This window comes from Gouania willdenowi, chromosome 17 (assembly GCF_900634775.1).
Source record: "Gouania willdenowi chromosome 17, fGouWil2.1, whole genome shotgun sequence".
Classification (NCBI taxonomy): Eukaryota; Metazoa; Chordata; class Actinopteri; order Blenniiformes; family Gobiesocidae; genus Gouania; species Gouania willdenowi.
Window position 1 is genome coordinate 27,271,264 of NC_041060.1, and position 18,820 is coordinate 27,290,083.

Here is an 18,820-nt window from a genome sequence, read left to right on the forward strand (position 1 = left end):
ATGTTCCCTTTTTTTTTAGCCAAAAATATATTTTCACAGGAATATGTTTATTTCAAGTTTCATTCATCCTGCTTTGATATGTACATTAAGAAAGATGACACACAAATTTACCTACATCTTTTTTCACCTTCAAGTAATAGAACACAAAAGTCCTGTTGGTAGGTTTTGTTGTTGTTATAAATACTGTAATTTCTCATGAAATGCACTAGGTGACAGCAGATCTCATTATATCCTCAAAGGTTTGCAATGATTCTGTAAAAAAAAATAAATAAATAAAAAATGTTTGGGTCTCATTCTAAAAACACAGGAACCTCATCAACAAGAGAGATACTATATATACGTTTCTTAATAGAAAGTGTTTCAAAGTGTCAAACAAAAAAGGTCCACAGTGCTTCTAACACTGACAAGGGCAACTTGTGGCTCAGGGGCCACATGTGGCCTTCAGTATAATTTTGTGCAGACCCAAAGTAACTCTACAAAATAACATAAACCACAGCAACACAAAATTACACAAAATGACTCTAAAACTTTAAAAAAGGACAATAAAAATTCACAAAATGACAATAAAAATCAGCCAATCAACCCACTACAAAGACATACGAAATCACAAAAAAAACAAAACAGAAAAACACAAAATGACTACAAAAATAAGTTTAAACTAGACAAGACCTGTATTTGCAAGGCGAATATGTATTTGGCAATTAACAATTGGCAAAAATAACAACCTGTATCTGGATTTGTTGACAAGTTATATAATGTAGGAAAAACAGAAGACTGACCTTGACCTTAAATATGACCTTGAGCAAAGGTCAAAGCACACAAAATGACTACAAAAACATAAATATCCACAAAATGTCAACAAAAAAATGACAATAACAGCAAACGCTACAGAATGACTCGATGAACACACAAAATGACATAAAAAACAAAATGAATCCAAAAAACAGAAAAATACATAAAACAACAACAAAAACACACAAAATCTGTTGTTTTTCTCAATATTAATGCTCAGTTTGGTCATTATTCTAAATGCTGACATGAATGTTGATGATGTGGCCCTTGGATCAGAGGATCACATTGTTGTGGCTCTGACTGTGAGAACAGTTGCCCTTCTCTATTCTGAATTGCGCCCATTTTCACTCTTCATCTTCCATTAAACTGCCCTCATTTTATCCCTGATTCTCGTATTTGCTGCCTTTGTTCAGTCTGTCCCTGTCTGCATAGTTTCTTTAACTTCATACTCATCATCAGGGCTCTCAAGTTTTGAACTCAGTTCAGAGTGAGACTTTGGCTGCAGCGGTGGTTAGGGTCAAATCTGATAAAAGACATCAATTTATACAAATAAAACTATTTATTTATCATTTAACATTTCTTACTGCAGGGGTGCTTATCGTGTGTGTGTGTGTGTGCGCGTTTATGGGTATTGTTGTTTAATGTAAGTGTTAGTGGCAGGTTTTTAGGACTTCAGCACAGGGGAAATGACGTCATTGCCTATTTTGATTAATTGTCCATTTCCATGTAATTGTAATGGACACTGCAGGAGAACCTGCTTCGAACTACAACTGAACTTTCTTCTGTTGATTCTTGTTTTTTATTTTCTTTATTTTGCCATTGAAAGAGGTCATTATGTCTCAAAATAACTTCACTAATCAATCGATCTTTATTCGTATAGCGCCAATTCACAACACGTGTTATCGCAACACACTTCACAGAAAGCAGGTAAAAGACCTTACTGTTTATCTTATTACTTCATGACTTCATTAGACCAGAGGAAGGCAACTTTTATCACAGCGGGGCCATAAAAATGTGTTTGTTTGAGCGGAGGGCCACATGATCAACATTCATGTCAGCATTTAAAAAAATGACCAATTTGAGCATTAATACAGGAAAGGACAAAACATTTTCATAGCGATTTTGTGTGTTTTTCTGTCATTCTGTGTGTGTTTGTTGGTGACTTATCTAACCCATGTGAACTAGAAGCCCACTTCCTGTCATAGTTTTATTGTGATGAGCCCGCTCTGCCTTTAAGATCCTTTGCCCCTCTCCCTCACTCTTGATTGCTCAGCTGCTGCTGCTATGGCTGTTCTCGCTGTGGTTTCGGCATGGTTGACTTTTTTTTATTAAAAATAATCGGTTAAACAAACCATCCATCAAAAAGAACTGGAAGGATATGTTCTTCTATAACCCCACCATCTCCATACTCATCAGTGAGTCAATCCATGTTGTATTTTTTTATGCATTTTGCGTGTTTGTGTCGTGCCAGACTCCAGTAGTCTCTGGTCTTTGGAGACAGCAGACGTGTTTTCGTTTGCTCCGATAACACGACCTTGGCTACAGCTGAACAGCCTGAACAGCCTGAAAAACTGGGCCCAAGACTGAAGGAAAATGGTGAAAAAACCACAGGGAGGCCCTTCAGAACCCAATTCGGGTTTGGAAGAGGTCAAGGAGATGATACGCGAGGGTCTACAAAACCTATCTGCCGAGATAAAGTCGTTGGAAAAGACGCTGGAAAACTCACTGGAAAGACTACAAAGCGAAACAAAGGTACTGAAAGAAAAGAATGAAAGAAATGCTGAAGAGATAAAATTGTTGAACGCCAGGGTTGAACAGCTGGAACAAAAGGAAAGAGAGAAAGATGTCATCATCACAGGCCTAAAGATAAAACCCAGGAGTGACGAAGAAACAAAATCGATTGAACAACAGGTCATTGACTACCTGAAGTCGAAGGACATTGTCCTGAACCCTGACAACATCAACTCCTGCCATCTCCTGCCAAAGAAAAATGATAACAGAGCTGTAAAAATAACCTTCACGAATATAAAATTCAAAGGAGAAATACTCAAGCAAAGAAATAAACTCAAGGGAACGAAGGTGTACATCAATGAAAACCTGACGAAACAAAATGCAAGCATTGCATGGAAAGCACGCCAAATAAAAAAAGAAGGAAAGATTTTGAAGACGTGGTCAAAAAACTGCAGGATTTACATCCTGGAAGAAGAGGACGGAAAACCAGTTCTTATCAAAACGATGGACAACTTGGGAAAATACGAAGGATCCACCTAAACAACAACACTACTGATGGTAATCATGGATATGGACCCAGATCTATATAAACACTGGAAACAAAACTCAGACTGTGATTATTTTACGGAGACCGATTTAAATGTGAAACCAAGAGTAAAAAAGGTCTGTCATTTATTCATTTCAATTGCTAGGTGGTGGGGTGAGTAAGGATTACATTAAATTTAAATTCAAAGTGTTTATTGTCATATGTGCAGTTAGAAACACGATTTTTTTATATACAATGAAATTACTGCATTGCTTATGAACTAAGATATAATAATGTGTTTATACAAGTTAAATCTAACAGTGGAAAATACAACACTGCCAATAAAACTAACAACAGCAGTTAGAAACACGCTTATGAACTAAGATATATTACATTAAAATACTACTTTGCTTGTGAACTGGGATGTAGTGATGTGTTTATACAAGTTGGATCTGATCCCATCATCAGACAGTGGAAAATACAACACTGCCAATGGAACTAACAACAGCTGGATTACCCTTGATGTAGAGACAAAACAAGGTGACATTGTGGATGAAAAGGGAAAAACCTTCCAAACACCTTTGAAAGAGGAACTATTCTTGAACTGGAGGAATGCTAACAACGTCTGGCAGGGAACAAGGTCAACACAAACAAAGATAGAGAGGACAACACTGACTACAGATGGACGTTCAGAAGAAATCAAGAATGTTTTGACCAGAGAGACATGTAAACCCATGTAAATCTGCGATGGTAAAACAGGGGACGGGACCCGGATAAGCAAACTGCTTCTCTCGTCTCCTTTTTCGGCATGTACAAAAAATGTATAAAAAAAAAAAAAAAAAAAGTGAATGTAACCATGTCGGAAATAAACTGAATAAATAAAATAAAAAATAAATAAAATAAAAAAAAAAATTGAAACTCCTGCTAAAATAAGCTAACATTAGCTCTGGACCACACATGGTCAGTCTGACCATTTGAACTTTAATTTAAATAATCTTTTTACTTTATAATTTATTACCAAAGCCGAATTGTTTTTTAGACAATTTTTTTTAAAGTTTTTTCACTGACAGGGCTGGAACGCCGTGTTTTGTCCCAGGCTGGTACGTAACTTCAGAAGCAGCAGAAGACCTTGAAGAACCAGAAGACACAGAAGCCCCTGAGGAGGACCTTCCTGAGTGGACTGTGTTTTACTTCTATGAGGTGACCCCTGTCTGGGAGACCACTGAGGAGTCTGCTTCCTCAGCCTCCAGTGACTCTGAAGATGACAGTTACTGTGAGCCTGGGACGAAGAGGTCGAGACGGGACGACAGCTCTGACTCATCTTAGAGTCATCTGTGCTTTTCCTTTTCCTGCTCCTCTCCATCTATGAGCAAAGTTCCCCGTTTGTACCCGGCTTCCATAGCTCGTCCTTGCATCTGGTGGGATTAGTTCAGCCTTTGGTTACATTGACACAAACCAAGGCTGGCCATTTGAGTGTCCATGTGTGTTTGTCCAGTGCGTCTTATACCTTGGCTCTTTTGTAAATAGTTGTTTCAGGTAAGTTGGCCTTTGCGTCTTGCGGGACGACTGATGTCCCAGGCAACGACTGGTACCGGGACTTTTTTAAATGGTAAGGATTTTATTTTTTGTTTCTTTATGACAGGCCACTGATGGAGGAGGATGATTCGTACAGACTGACACAGCTCACACATGGAGAAGATGATTTATGGAATATGACATTTAGACTTTTCCTTTTCTCAACAGTATGATGCATACATCCCAACCCAAATGTCAAGTATTTTTTAGCTTAACTTGAGCCAATTTCTATCAATAAATTGCTAATGTATTATTATTATTGACTAATACTTTTATTATTTTACACCAGGTTTTTGTCACGGTTCGTGTTGATTTATTGATCATTTACAATCTAATGGTTCCCAGTGCTTTCCCAGTAGGTGTGACGTGGACATCTGCACACATGTAATGGTTTATATAAATAAATGCACTTGTTCATGTGTGTAGTGTGTGATTTTGGTGGTTGTAATGTTTGGTTTTGCACAGCGGTCTGTTATCCTTCCCACCCACAATGCTGTGCATGCTCTCTTTTCTGATATTTCCTGTTTTTGGTTCGAGCCAAGTATATTTATATTTGTGTTTACGACACAGCTGAGACTCTGTAGGCTTTGATTAGAAATGCAAAGACACTTCTTGTAGTGTTGACCTTTGACAGCATGTGCAGACAAAGTGAAGAGAAAAAAAAAGAAATACAGTGACACTGACCAAAACAATCACTCTAGAATTTGTCTGTTTGATCCGCGCTGGCCTAATGAGGTGGACTATCTGAGTAAATGAAAACTAGAGCGTTTTAACTGCTCTAGGATTCTTCGGTGTGAAAGCACCCTAATACTCTCTCCTGGCACAGCAGTTTTAACTCCTCTAAACAATATTAGCATCACGTTATACCAACGATGCAAACCAAAAATTGCTTCGCTCTTTTTCTTTTTGTTGTCCACCCAAACTCCTTTTCCCTTGTATATACCAGGACCCCCATCACGCAGGTGTAACCTTTGTTTCCTTTGGATAAGGTCTGGTTTACTTTTCAAATGTTTTCGGTGAACCCATGCGGGCCAATGTATATCGTCAGCTTTACATGTGTGATGCGTTCATTAGTGAAGATGTTTAAGCAGTTGTTAGTTGTAAACCTCATGGTTTATCTGTTTGATGGATGTTTGTTAGCAGAGATGGCCTAGTGCAGGGACTGCTCTGCTGTAAATAGGCTTATACTCACCCAACCGGTGGAAAACAGGTACTACAGGTTGGCCGGGCCGGCAATAATAATTAATGTATATATAACTATGTTACACATATGGCATGACAGCTAAGGACATGTTTCTTAACACTCAAATATTTAGTTTAGGTATTTCAGATTTAAAAGTTGAAATTTCACAATATTTCTACATATTTCACTTTTAACATAAATCTAATAGGTTTGATCAACTGGTGCATTTAAGTATTGCACCAGTTGAGGTAATGCAGGTATATAAAACAGCATGCAACAATATAAGAAGTTGACACAAATCATTCATATGCAGACTCGTGATAGAGAAATTAAAGCTTTTAAACATGGTTTGATATATTGACAATAGGAAAATCTACTGGGCAATCTTCACCAGCAAGTTTATATATATATATGAATAAAAATGCCCAACATCATTTATTCCTAATTGTATTGCACAACTTATTTAATAGCTCAACATTTACACAGTAATGGCTTCGTTGTAAAACATTATCAAAGACACATCAATATTGTCTCGAGTGTAATATGTGTTGTATTTTTAAGTTTGCTTTTTAAACAGATTTTAAAACTCAAAGTGAGCTCAAAAGTCTCTGAGACAAACGTTGCACTGGCTGGTCTTGCGTCGCTGTTGCTCAGCTGCTTTAATGGTGTGAGGCCTTTTGGCGATAAACTGATCTTTCTCACTAATAGTCGTCAACCAATAACTGTGAAGATTGGAAAAGTAATGACAAGAACCCCTTGCTCCCTGGCATTCAATGAACGGATGGGTTCGAAAATCCTTAAGGCAGCTTCCAGAAGAAGTCAGTGACTGACCACCACCGTGGTTACCTGCTCCTGTTTGCTAAAGACAGGAAAGTCTTAGTACAACAATGAAGCAATGACATGATCTCAGTATTGTAAATGCAATAGAGATGATAATTTCACTCACCAGGAGGAAGGAGTACCCTGTCCACAAACTCCTCCAACCAGGTGGGCATGCTGGGATTGTGTAATCCTGGCTGTGAAAAGCTGTCACAGGGGAATTCATCTCACACACTACACAACGGCTAATGTGAAAATTGATCTCCGAGCCCAAGAGAGGCATCATGGGTATTGGTGCAGTGGTGGAAAGCCAGCAGGATTTGTCATTGCGACTTGAATAGTGACAGGCCGCAGTGTTACAGTAGGAAAAGGGCATGGTGGAGAAAACAGGAATGCATGAGCCAGGCTGTCCTGCAGAGAGGAAGACCATTCATGTCCATAATCCACTAATTATAATATGCTATATATATTATTATTATTATTATCATTTTAACCTATTCAGGTATCAGATCACTTCAGGTACTTACCTAGATCTTGAATGTGAGCCTTCTCTTGTCCCTCCAGGTAAACTAAACTGTAACCCACCCAAAGCTGACTGCTGCCTCCAGGACATGTTGGTACCTGAACTGACTGGCTATGGATAACCAGAAGGAAGCCAGACCACAGTGACCTTCTGTGACCTGGATCACCTGGATCTCCAGGAGGGCCTGGGCTACCTAGACCAAAAAAGCAGCAAATAAAAGACAAGGGAGGAGAATGAAATATTTCAGGATTTTTCAGAATTCTGATCCTTAAAACAACTTGATCCAACAAGTGTTTGTTGATTTCACCTTGAGGTCCAATGAATCCTGCCTCACCAACGTCTCCTGGGTGTCCAACTTGACCAGATTTACCTTTAGGACCTGGTTCACCAGGTAGGCCAGGGGAGCCTGTGGGACCTTTGAGTCCTGAAGCATACAGAAAATCAAACATTGTGCAGGCATCATTTGTATTTCTTATTTAGAATGTGTTATTTTATAGAAAGCTGACACTATTGTTTTTATTTGCATGTCACTGATACAAACACACAGTATCCCAGGGTTTGACCTTTTTTTTTTTCTCCCATCATTTTTCCCCATGTATAGAGTAAAAATTCTAGGGTAGTACATGCACTTTTAATCAAGCGTAGAAACAGTTTGTTGTGTGTTCTTGTGCTTGCAGGTGGCCTTTAATTTCTCTCCCTGTTAACCCATTTAGTTCCTGTTATTAATTTTATTTTAAGGGTGTACTCACACTGGCAACCAGGGCCGTACCTAACCAGCTCTGTGCATGTGTGAAACCATGGGGGACCATTATTGTGTGGCTTCCTTAGGTGTGAACTGCACAGCCGGGGGGGGACGGCCCGATGGTCCCGCTGGAAGAGGTGGGCCAAACACCGTGCCAGACTGGTTCTCTTTGCTCAGCCGACAGCGGGACAGTAATGGAGTGTAGCAGCTCATCATCGGGTCCGGGTATTTCCGAGGGTATAAATATACATATAAACGCATAATAATGGTATATTAACCCATATAAATAAAAAAATATGGAAATGGAACATTTTACTGCTGCAAATGTATAACATATTACTGGTATTTTGTGGACAGGACACATGTGGTTGGCTATTAGATAACCCAGAAAAATATGCAAACTGGACATTGTACTGCTGCTAATGTATAAATAATGTGTATATATATATATATATATATATATATACAGTAGGTATATCTATATGGTGTTATAGTGCTCTGGGACACATACTCACAAACTCTGTAGAATCACAACAAACAAAGTGTAGTGTATTTTGTTTATCCAAATGTAACCAAAAACAGAACATCACAAATACAAGCCCAAATAAATTAAATGTCTGAAAGAAAGGGTGATAATTTTCCAAACAAAAATCAATAAGCCAGAAATAAAGTGCAACCATTTGCAAAACTTAACATGAACCTTAATAACAAAACATTTAAACATTGGGAGTACAAGAATGGGAATATTATGACAGCAGAACCTGGAACAAGACTGCAAAATGTTGCAACTATTTATATTTTTAAAATCTGATTTTAGTTCTCTTTAGGTTGTGTCATGTTAGTGCACTTGTGGCAATACCAATTTTGAGTATGTGGAGTTCCTGGGAGTTCTGCACAACTATAATGAATTGCTCGTAAATCTACATGTGTCCTTTTCTCAAAATACCAGTAATATGTTATACATTTGCAGCAGTAAAATGTCCCATTTTCATATTTTTTGGTTTATATGGGTTAATATACCAGTAATGTGTTTATATGCATGTTTATGGAAAAGCTGCCAGTGATTTCTGAAGGATGTAGCAGGGCTCTGAACACTCAGACTCATGTGTTGATCGATATCAAAAGCAAGCAAGAGCTGCTTTTGGATCGTCTACGCGTTATGGATAACAACTGGGAGAAGTTGGAGACCTGACTTGGAAGTGGAAACTAGGCCACTCATTGGATTACAGCAGAGAGACCCAGGACAGAAGGCTATTGGAAATTAACATAGCCTGTATCAAATCACATTGCTTATCTCCCTTTCGGCTCCCCAGCCAGCCAAGGTTGTCTCAACTCTTATCACCAGGAAGTTTCTGCAGACGGCGGCTCTTACCCCCCACTCCCTCCCCCCGCTCCTTCCCTACATTCCTCCTGGAACTGTTGATGCTGAACTTTTCCACACGTCATCTGGTTGTCAGTAACGCAGCTACAGGTCTTCAACTTCAAATGCCTCGTCGGCCATCTTTCCCCATCCCCCAACCGCAGCTGCATGGAGGCGTGGTTGCAGCGCCGACTGGCAGCACGCCCATGTCCCCAAACGGCTGGACTCCTGTTGTTCTTCCCACCTGACCCCCTCCCCCAGCCAACCTCCCACCCAACCCTTCCTACACGCCTTGTCTCGAGTTGTTTGACTGTGTCATGCTTACATTTATGTTTGCAGAGGCGGTTTTTTTCCTGGTTTCACACTGCTTTCTCTGTTTAGGGAAATCAGTTTCAAACTGGCAGTTTTTTTCCCCTCACCCCTCCTCTCCTCCTGTTATTGATCCCTTTTTTCACCTAAATATGTGGGCGCCGCAAATGGCTGCTCCGGTGTGTTGATGTGTCTCCTCTCACTGCAACTACCTAGTCAAATTCCTCGTATTGTTCTAAACTGTACCTGGTCAATAAAACTGATTCTGATACCCTCAAAAGTACCTTGGAATTCTGAGTTTTACTCGAACCCCTCATCATCATGTCTCTGTAGAAGGAGGCCCTCCGCTGCACCTCAGCACTTTTCAACAACTCACTAATTTCACAATTTAAATACACTATTTCTACTTTTGTTTTTCTGTTTGCATGTCGTTTGCTTTGTATTTAATAAAACAGTTTCCCTAACAGTTGGTTAAATCTACACATTTATACTGTATATAATGCATATGCAGGACGATGCGTAACAATAATCAGCAAAATTAGCTGTGAACACATAACATTTGATATCTTTGTCACACAATATCTAAGCTTCCAGTGAATAATTTACAAATAAATAAAAAAAAGTTCACTGATGGTGACATTGAGATCTCAATGTCACTGTAAGATTTGGAGGCTTGTGGTGAAGGCAGGAAGCAGACTCAGTCTTCTAATTTAACTCTTTTATTTTCCAATGAACCACAAAGTGCTGGTAGATGCAGAAAAAAAATCAAAGATATACGCAAAATACAAAAATAAGCCAAAACTAATGTAGAATTGGACAAACTATCAAAAAATAACCCAAACTTAGATAAAGTTGAATAACAAAAATGAGGCATTTTACAGGCCTCTGCTAAAATGCTCACTCCAGGCACTGCCAGAGGAGCTTCAGCCACTCTTTATATACTGGAAGCTCCTCCTACAAGACAAACCAAATGTTAGTCTGTAACCAAAATAACTAACAGTTTTAATAATTATCTTATTTTGAAAATATGTTAATATCAACTATATTTATACATATAACCCCTGAAGGCATTTATGGATTAAAACTGTTAATTTATTTAAGGCTTCCACTAAACATAAACATTTAACCCACAATACCCCTGGTTCCAGTTTATCAATGGTACGATCCAATGTCCCCATCTCTACTTGAGTAATGGAACCCTCCCACTCAGGTTTGGTCAGCAGCAGCTACACACAACAGGTAACACAGAGAGGTGAAGTGCACAGATAAATTATCACTGTCCCAATAAAACTCTCATAACTACACAATGTCAGTTGTTTCTAAGTGTAGTAGAGTTTATCACATGAGCTCTGTGCACCCATGTACTGTAATTAAAACACCTGCTGGTTTAACTTGTTAGCAGCTATGTTGCTAATGCTAAGTGTCACTTTACACTCATTCACAGAGAAGAAACCGTTCAAAAAACAAGTATGGCAACACAGACTGAACTCAGTAAAAAGAACACCATTCTTTCTGCCGGCATGATGTTAAAAATAATAGAAATAATGTCTGAAGCTGTGAGAAGAAGCTGGGTGCAGCATACATTACCCTAGTATTGGGTTAGGCCCATGACAGTCACCATCAGTAACAATTTTTTTATTTGTAAATTATTCACTGGAAGCTTCTCTGGTGGAGTGTGCAGTGGTTGATGTTGTATTTATTATTATTGTATGAAGCCAACATTACTGCAGCCCTGCACATCATTGTTGTCTTTGTTGTGGCATATGGACTAATAGCTAGGTTTTCCACACCACGGTAGGCTAAGCAAGGAGGGATATAACAGTGATGACATGCACGCCAAACAATTCCACAGAGTTGTGAGGTTTATTGTTCCAGATCGCATTGCCGGACATCGGCACTTACTTTAGTCACATGCATTGGTTGCCTTACAGATACCCCATGACAGTGCAGATTGTCGATGGATCACAGGATGATGCGGTCAACAGAAAGTTGCTCTCCCAAGCTCACCCCACCAGCATGATTCAAGCCAAAACTAAAAACCTCCAGGCGAGCACACATTCTAATATAAACTACTCCCACAATGCCACACCCAATCACCGTGGTGCAGAAGGGTGAGTACTCTGAGTGCGTGCACGATACCCATTCACACACATGAATCTCATTTATAAACGGGTGAGGAACAACCAAACCCTGTATGGCTCCTCCAGTCTTTATACAAAGACTTAAAAACTAAAAATCAAGTAAATCACCGTTATTATGCATTATAACAATCTGTCCTGGAAACATATTATATAAACCTTCCTTAAGTCTCTAAATTATTGAAATAATGAAAAACATCTTCTGTAAAATAAAATGACAGAACATTAAATAATAATTGAATATACATTTCAATAAATATGTGCATCCCATGGTCCCATATTGACTCTGAGCTTTATTCTGTCTGTTGTCTGTGGAAGTGATGGGGTCTAGACCAGATGGCTATTCCATAAAGGAGGGTTAACAAACTCTGAGTCTATCCATAAACTCTGGGTCAACATACCCCGCGATGGGAAACTCTGGGTATTGGATTCCATTACAGCTGGTGTGAAGTGGGTCAATCAACCCTGAGTATGTAAACCTTGGGTTAATTTCATGCACTGGCACGATAAAAAGCCATCATCAATGGATCAGAGATTACTCGAGCTGCCATGGCAATCACCCTGATGGGTGAAATAAGCCGGCGTTTGGAATATGAGCCTGTTCAAAAGGTGCATTCACACTTGAACGCCACTTCAGTGACTATAGTGGCTTAAATCACCTGTGATTAGTCGCGCTTTTTGGTCGTTTCATCAATTTATTGCTTCAGTGACATGACGAGCGAGGAATATTGTGAATAAAATGTGTCTGAGAAGATGTGGCAGCAGCATAGAATGGCTGCATAGAGAGCCCTCCCATTACACTGGCTATAAACGTAAAGCAACACAACATTAATAATGATGTGAGCACGTCTGTGGTTTGTGATGTTACTAATGTGTTTCAGAGAAGAGTGTCAAGGTACATTAAAGTGTTCAGAAGCGGTGTTCAGTTGGGCGGAGCCAGGTAGAAACCCAGGGATTCTTTGATAAAACCTGCCAGCGACCAGGTTTAGTTCACGGACAATGTTGCCATGGTGACATAATCAGAGAAGAATATACCTCGTGTTTAGGAATGGCATACTCTCATTTGAGCCCCAACATACTCAGAGTTTGAACATAACCCGCTTTATGGAATACCCCTTTGATGATGGAAACTAGGGTCAGCTCATGGTTTTAATGTCCAGGGAGGGGCGTGTCCACTCTGCATGGACCTAAAGAAGAAGAAGAAATAAAAGAATAGTTAAATATTGTCATGTTCATCAAAAGGAAAACTGAAAGTGATGGAGATAAATATGCTCTCTCATACATTAAAGGCATCTATTTACACTTACATTAATGTACACAAAGACTAGCTCCACAAAAGCAGAACGACATTTATTGATCCAGAAATCAAACTGATCTTACCTTTATAGGCTCAGTTTCCTCCTTTGTTTTCAAATCCCTTTGAACCTCCATTCATTGTGGTTTTTATCAAGAGAATCATTCATTTTCAATAAATCCACTGCTATTTGGTCTGTTTTAATCTCTCTCTTTCTTTCTCACGCACTTGGTTCTCTTTCGGTTCCTCATGTCCATTTCGTCAAAACAAAGCAGCATCTTTAATGTTTCCGTAACGTGTGCGTCAAATTACCGCAATTTACCGACACTGGCTGTAAAGAGCAACTTCTTGTCTTTCATAAACTGGTAGAATTTCTCCGATAGGGCAAATACAGTATGAGCAAGTTTAGGTCATTTAAATGAACATGTTGCATTCAGGGGCCCTGGGAAACCCAGTCCCTTCCAGCCATGAAAAGAGCACGTGTCTGGGTAAATCTTGACGTATAGTTACCCTACGCAATAGAAGATATGAAATTAACAGCATGCACTGTCAACAACAAATCCAGAGTCGGGGGAGGGGGGATTCCTGCTGTGAGCTTGGAACCGCCCGAGCTGGCAGTATGAGTACACCCTATGATTACCTTTATTAAGAGCCAGGGAGAGCAATGCTACAACATTGTGTCAGGATGGAAAATTTGAAACAGTAAACATTAAAGAAGAGAAGAGATAAGTTAGCTAGGGTGACCTTGGCCCATCCTTGGCATACTTGTAAAGTACTCGACATTTACCTAAATTTGCCTAGTAACAGAATTATATTGTAGTAAGTGGTTATCCTCTGTAAGGACACTAAACAAAGAAAGAAAGAAAGAAAACATGCAGTACATAATTAAGTAAAAAAAAAAACCTGTTCATTAAATTAACAAGTGCACACATTACAGTAAAAATAAAAATAAACAAATCAAATCAAATCAATAAAAAAAAGAATCCTACCCTAGAGCCCTTAAGACCGACTGAAGGGACCATGCGCCCCAAACCATCCACCCCAGCACAGAGACAGGTAGCAATTAGGTCAATCGAGAAAAGACAAAGGTGCTCACTTCTATTCATAATTTTTTATGTTTTACACAATATTCTTCTGCTGTTGGTCCATGCAAGCCACTGTCCATCTTAATTGTCCAATTTAATTGACATATATTTCTGTTTTTAGTCTTTTTACAGCCTATTGTTAATAAATATATTTGTTGGATCCTGAACCTCACTACAAAAATTATTATTGAGTTTCTCACAGCTAAGGACCAAAAAACTAAAATGTAAAAACATTTTTTCTGGAGCCACTTGTCAGAGAACACAAAGGATGAAATTGCCTGGCTGTGAGAGCATCAATCATTGGTGCGACACCAGTGCATGTACACAATACTGAACCAACCAACTTTGATATGTAATATGTATTGATTTGTCCCACCTTTATGCCCTGGTGTTCCAGGTTGGCCCTGATCACCTGTAAAACCCACAGGTCCTGGGATACCAGGGGGTCCTTGGGGGCCAGGAGGAGCAAGGATTGAGCCAACAGCGATAGAACCACCACGGACACCTTTGGCACCTGTATCCAACGCAATGTAAAGTAAGCAACCTGGCTATTAAATATTAAAAGTTTTGTTCTAGGTTGCGCTGTCATTCACCCTTAAACCCAGCGGGGCCAATTTCACCCTTACGACCTGGGGGCCCAGAAGCACCTCTCTGACCTTTGGGTCCCAGAGGACCCATTAACCCATAATGGCCTTGTTCTCCTGTGAAAGAAAAACAGCACTTATAGTGGCAAAAACTATTTTAATGAAGATGGCAACATGATGCCGGTCTGGTCCTACAAAATCCATCATAGTTACACACCCTTTGGTCCAGTATGGCACTGGTGGCTCTTAGGTCCAGGAGGTCCCTGCTGGCCCTTAATTCCCTTATGGCCAGGTAACCCAGGGAATCCAACGGGACCTTGGTCTCCCAAAAATGAAATGCTAACACCTGGTGCACCAGGTGGTCCAGGAGGACCTAAGAAATTTTTGAAGACCAGGAATCAAGATCTTTTGAAATTATTGGGAGACAGTGATAAAAAATAAATATGATATTTAACAAGCTTAAGGAGACCTGGGGGCCCTTGAGGTCCTTCTTCCCCTCTTTCACCAAATGCCCCTGGTAGAGGTAATGTGCAGTTTCTACCAGGGTAACCAGGTTTTCCGGGGTAACCAGCAGGCCCTTGAAAAAAAAAAGAAAATTCTTTAAAAATATTCAAATATTCAAAAGAAAACTAGGTAAAGCAAAAATCTACATTTGATAAGCTCAGATTTAATCAGTCATTTAAATTGTATTTGTATACATTTATTACATGCTGTCATGTAAAGTCAGAGACCTATGGTGCCAGGTGGACCTCTTAAGCCTTTGGGTCCAGGACAAGTGATAGCTTGAGGTCCGTTTTGCCCCCTAACACCTTTGAGCCCAGGAAAACCATTTGGTCCTCGAGGTCCAAGAATATCTTTACCTTTAAAACAGCATTTAGTTGTATTAACAGATGTATATAGTAATTTTACATAAGTCATACAGACAATCGGAAAAATTTAAATAGATCTGGCATCATGAAGTTTCATTCATCCTACCACTGGCTCCTTTTTGACCCTTTGGACCTCTTAGCCCATTAAGTCCATCTAGACCTGGTGGTCCAGGAAATCCTGTTACATAACCATAAAACATGGACAATTCATTATCATTTATTATTGGTGATGGTATCTATATAATTACCTTAATTGATTCTTAGACTTTGATAACAATCTATTTTTAATGTACTTATTAGTACCTGGGGGTCCATGAGGACCGGGTGGACCTGGTGGTCCCACAAATCCGATAACACCTGTTGGACCTGGAGCCCCTTGAAGACCTGGTTTTCCACGAGGCCCAGGCCAACCTATTAACATGATGTGCAAAAAAGAACACAGGCCCAGATGCATTTACCAGTAGTATTAGTTTGAACAGATTATTGAATTTACCTGGAAGACAAAAAAGTCAATTAATAAAAATAATGGTAAATAAATACAGCCTGGTGTCATTTGAAGATAGCATCCTGTTTTATCCACTGCACCTAATTATTATTACAGACTGGTGTGGTACATTGTCTTCATTCTTTTCTTGGGAAATTACCTGGTCCTCCTGTTCTTCCAAGTTCTCCAGGACGACCTCGGTATCCTGATAGCCCTGGCCTTCCTCTTGGTCCTGGGTCACCCGGATCTCCTGGACTTCCTCTTTCAGCTGCAAAGAAACACTTAATGAATTGTGCACTTGTAATGCAATATAAATGTAATAAGAAATATTTATTTTAGTCATCCCCCACCATTGGGACCATAATCCCCTGGCAAGCCTTTGGGTCCAGGTACTCCAGGTTGTCCATATGATGCTCCTTGATCACCTGGAAATAGGTTTGCAAAATTAAATAATGCATTTTCCAGTTGTTATACCTGACCAAAATGTAAGTAGGTGATGTCATGCAAAATAAAGAAATTACTTCATTTTTTGACTTACCTTTGGTGCCAGGAGATCCTTGTAGCCCTGGTATACCCACTTGTCCATGAAGCCCCTCATCCCCCTATTTGATAAATATCAACAAGAACCTTTCAGATATTAAGTTAAAACTGTAATCAAAACTAAAAAGTTGGGACACTTGTGAAGACAGAAGACACTATGCCATTATATGTTCTACACTGTTTAGTTATTGTTCACTTTAATTACCATATGAGGCTAAACACAGTAGATTGAATAAACACTGCAGCTGAATTTTCTGATCTGGATAAAAGACAATAACAAATTGAATGCTGGCAGCTTCTTCTGTGCAATATTGACAATGTAGAAAGATTTGTATGTATACCGGATCTCCAACAGGGCCATAATATCCTCTTGGACCAAGAAATCCTTTTATTCCAGGGTATCCAGGAGGTCCTGATATTCCTCCGATGCCTGGAGCTCCAGGGAAACCTTTTAGTCCTGGCCAACCATTAAATCCTTTAGGCCCTGAAACACCTGGGAATCCCCTATTGCCCTTTAGACCTTTAGGGGGAAAAACAATTTAGAAATGAGGTTGCACAAGCATGGTAAAATAATAATATGTTTTTCTGTGACAAACACAATTTAAAATTGATGTTTTACCCGGTGATCCTGAGGGTCCATACAGCCCCCTTAGGCCTGGAAATCCCGATGGTCCTTTTGTCACATTTACATTACTTGGTATTCCTGGTAATCCTGGGGGGCCCTGCAACCCTAAAATCAGATAAGTATAGGTAGATAAAGTTTAATAGAACATTCCCTTTATTCCATTTCCACCATTTACTAGCTAAATGGTGATTCTGTTTGCCAGACTAACCTTTGATACCCGCCCTTCCTGGGGCTGCTGGTTCACCTGGACTACCATTAAAACCTCTCTCTCCTGGTTTACCTCTTAGGCCTGGAGGTCCGGGAGGACCTGGTAAACTTCTGACCCCAGCACGACCAGTATATCCCTTTTCACCTGTATTGAATTACAAAAAAATGAAGAGTTTGTCTGTGTAAAAGACAAAAATTAGCTTCATTCTGATACATATCTGAAATGTGTAAATTTAGTTCATTCTTACATCATACTGAAAAGACTTAGAGAACAACAACATTTTTTGAATGAAACAAGCCACCTTTTGCTCCTGGCAAACCATCTTTTCCGGGGTCTCCTTGGGGACCATGGATGCCTCTTGCTCCTGCTGGTCCAGGTACACCTGGAGGACCAGGATATCCATGTGGACCCTTCAGTCCATGTCCAGGTGGCCCTGCAGGTCCCCTTAAGCCCTTCGGACCAAAGGAGCCTATGTGGCATTTTGTAACATAAGGACACAGTAATCATCATGTGACAATATTCAAATCACTTCTTAAAACATACTTTTATTGGAGAACCTTCCCTGATTTTCGGTAACTTCTAACTTGTTTTTATATTTCTGTTTCTTAAGCTGTTTTCAAATCTGGCCAAGACTCTATATATTTTATTTTCTAATGTATAAAGTAGCTGCCTTTGTAAAGCACTTAGTAACAAGCGTTTTGAAAAGTGCTCTATAAATAAAGTGTAATACTTATTTATTTATCATGTTCTTACAAGATGATATATATTGTGATGAAATGTCACAGATTGCCACATTTTGATCGGGTGTAACAATTTCAAACAGTCAACTTCACCTGATACCCCTCTTCGACCAGGGTTTCCTGCACGTCCTGGAGATCCAGGAGGACCTACTAGTTCACAGGGGGAGCATGGAAGGCCTGGAGAACCAGTAACCCCAGTATCACCAGTAAATCCAGGCTCTCCTTTCTGTCCTTGAGTTCCAGGCAGGCCTGGTATGCCTGAAAGTCCCAGACAATAATGTTTGGAATGGATTAGATCAGATCCAACTTGTACAAGTACAACACAAAGTACAACCCAATTTTAGGAGGATGATATTATTGCATGCTATTCTGTGATACTGGCCAAATCAGGTTAAGATAAATATTTTTGTAGTTGATGTGAAGTAATCTTACCAGGCGGTCCATGGTTTCCAGGGATTCCATAAAGTCCTTGCTCTCCTGGGAACCCGGGAATTCCAGGTGGACCAGGTGGGCCAATGGCACCTGGGCTGGAAGAAAATGTGTCCCCTGGCTCACCCTTCCTGCCTGTGTTTCCTGGAAAACCTGGGGGACCTTGAGGGCCATCCAGACTAATTCCATGTGGCCCAGGATCCCCTGGATCACCAGCCATGCCTTGAATACCTTTAATAAACAAAGAACAAGATGTTCAAATAA

General features: G+C 39.8%; 1 protein-coding gene across 3 annotated transcripts in view; it reads right to left on the reverse strand.

The window, feature by feature from the left end:
• Nucleotides 1-6,203: 6,203 nt before the first annotated feature.
• LOC114478901 (collagen alpha-4(IV) chain-like) overlaps nt 6,204-18,820 on the reverse strand; it is a 32,720-nt gene continuing 20,103 nt past the window's right edge. For all 3 annotated transcript variants that reach the window (XM_028472248.1, XM_028472247.1, XM_028472249.1), the window contains 20 exons: nt 18,560-18,787; nt 18,221-18,385; nt 17,689-17,856; nt 17,388-17,531; nt 17,174-17,284; nt 16,896-17,074; nt 16,553-16,616; nt 16,365-16,439; nt 16,175-16,282; nt 15,834-15,941; nt 15,637-15,708; nt 15,393-15,521; nt 15,131-15,238; nt 14,879-15,034; nt 14,671-14,778; nt 14,454-14,591; nt 7,457-7,573; nt 7,154-7,342; nt 6,754-7,037; nt 6,204-6,666 (listed from right to left, as the gene is read on the reverse strand). In XM_028472248.1, coding sequence (XP_028328049.1) covers nt 6,406-6,666; nt 6,754-7,037; nt 7,154-7,342; nt 7,457-7,573; nt 14,454-14,591; nt 14,671-14,778; nt 14,879-15,034; nt 15,131-15,238; nt 15,393-15,521; nt 15,637-15,708; nt 15,834-15,941; nt 16,175-16,282; nt 16,365-16,439; nt 16,553-16,616; nt 16,896-17,074; nt 17,174-17,284; nt 17,388-17,531; nt 17,689-17,856; nt 18,221-18,385; nt 18,560-18,787 — 2,912 coding nt within the window. In that variant the 3' untranslated portion in view covers nt 6,204-6,405. The remainder of the gene's footprint in view (nt 6,667-6,753; nt 7,038-7,153; nt 7,343-7,456; nt 7,574-14,453; nt 14,592-14,670; nt 14,779-14,878; nt 15,035-15,130; nt 15,239-15,392; nt 15,522-15,636; nt 15,709-15,833; nt 15,942-16,174; nt 16,283-16,364; nt 16,440-16,552; nt 16,617-16,895; nt 17,075-17,173; nt 17,285-17,387; nt 17,532-17,688; nt 17,857-18,220; nt 18,386-18,559; nt 18,788-18,820) is intronic.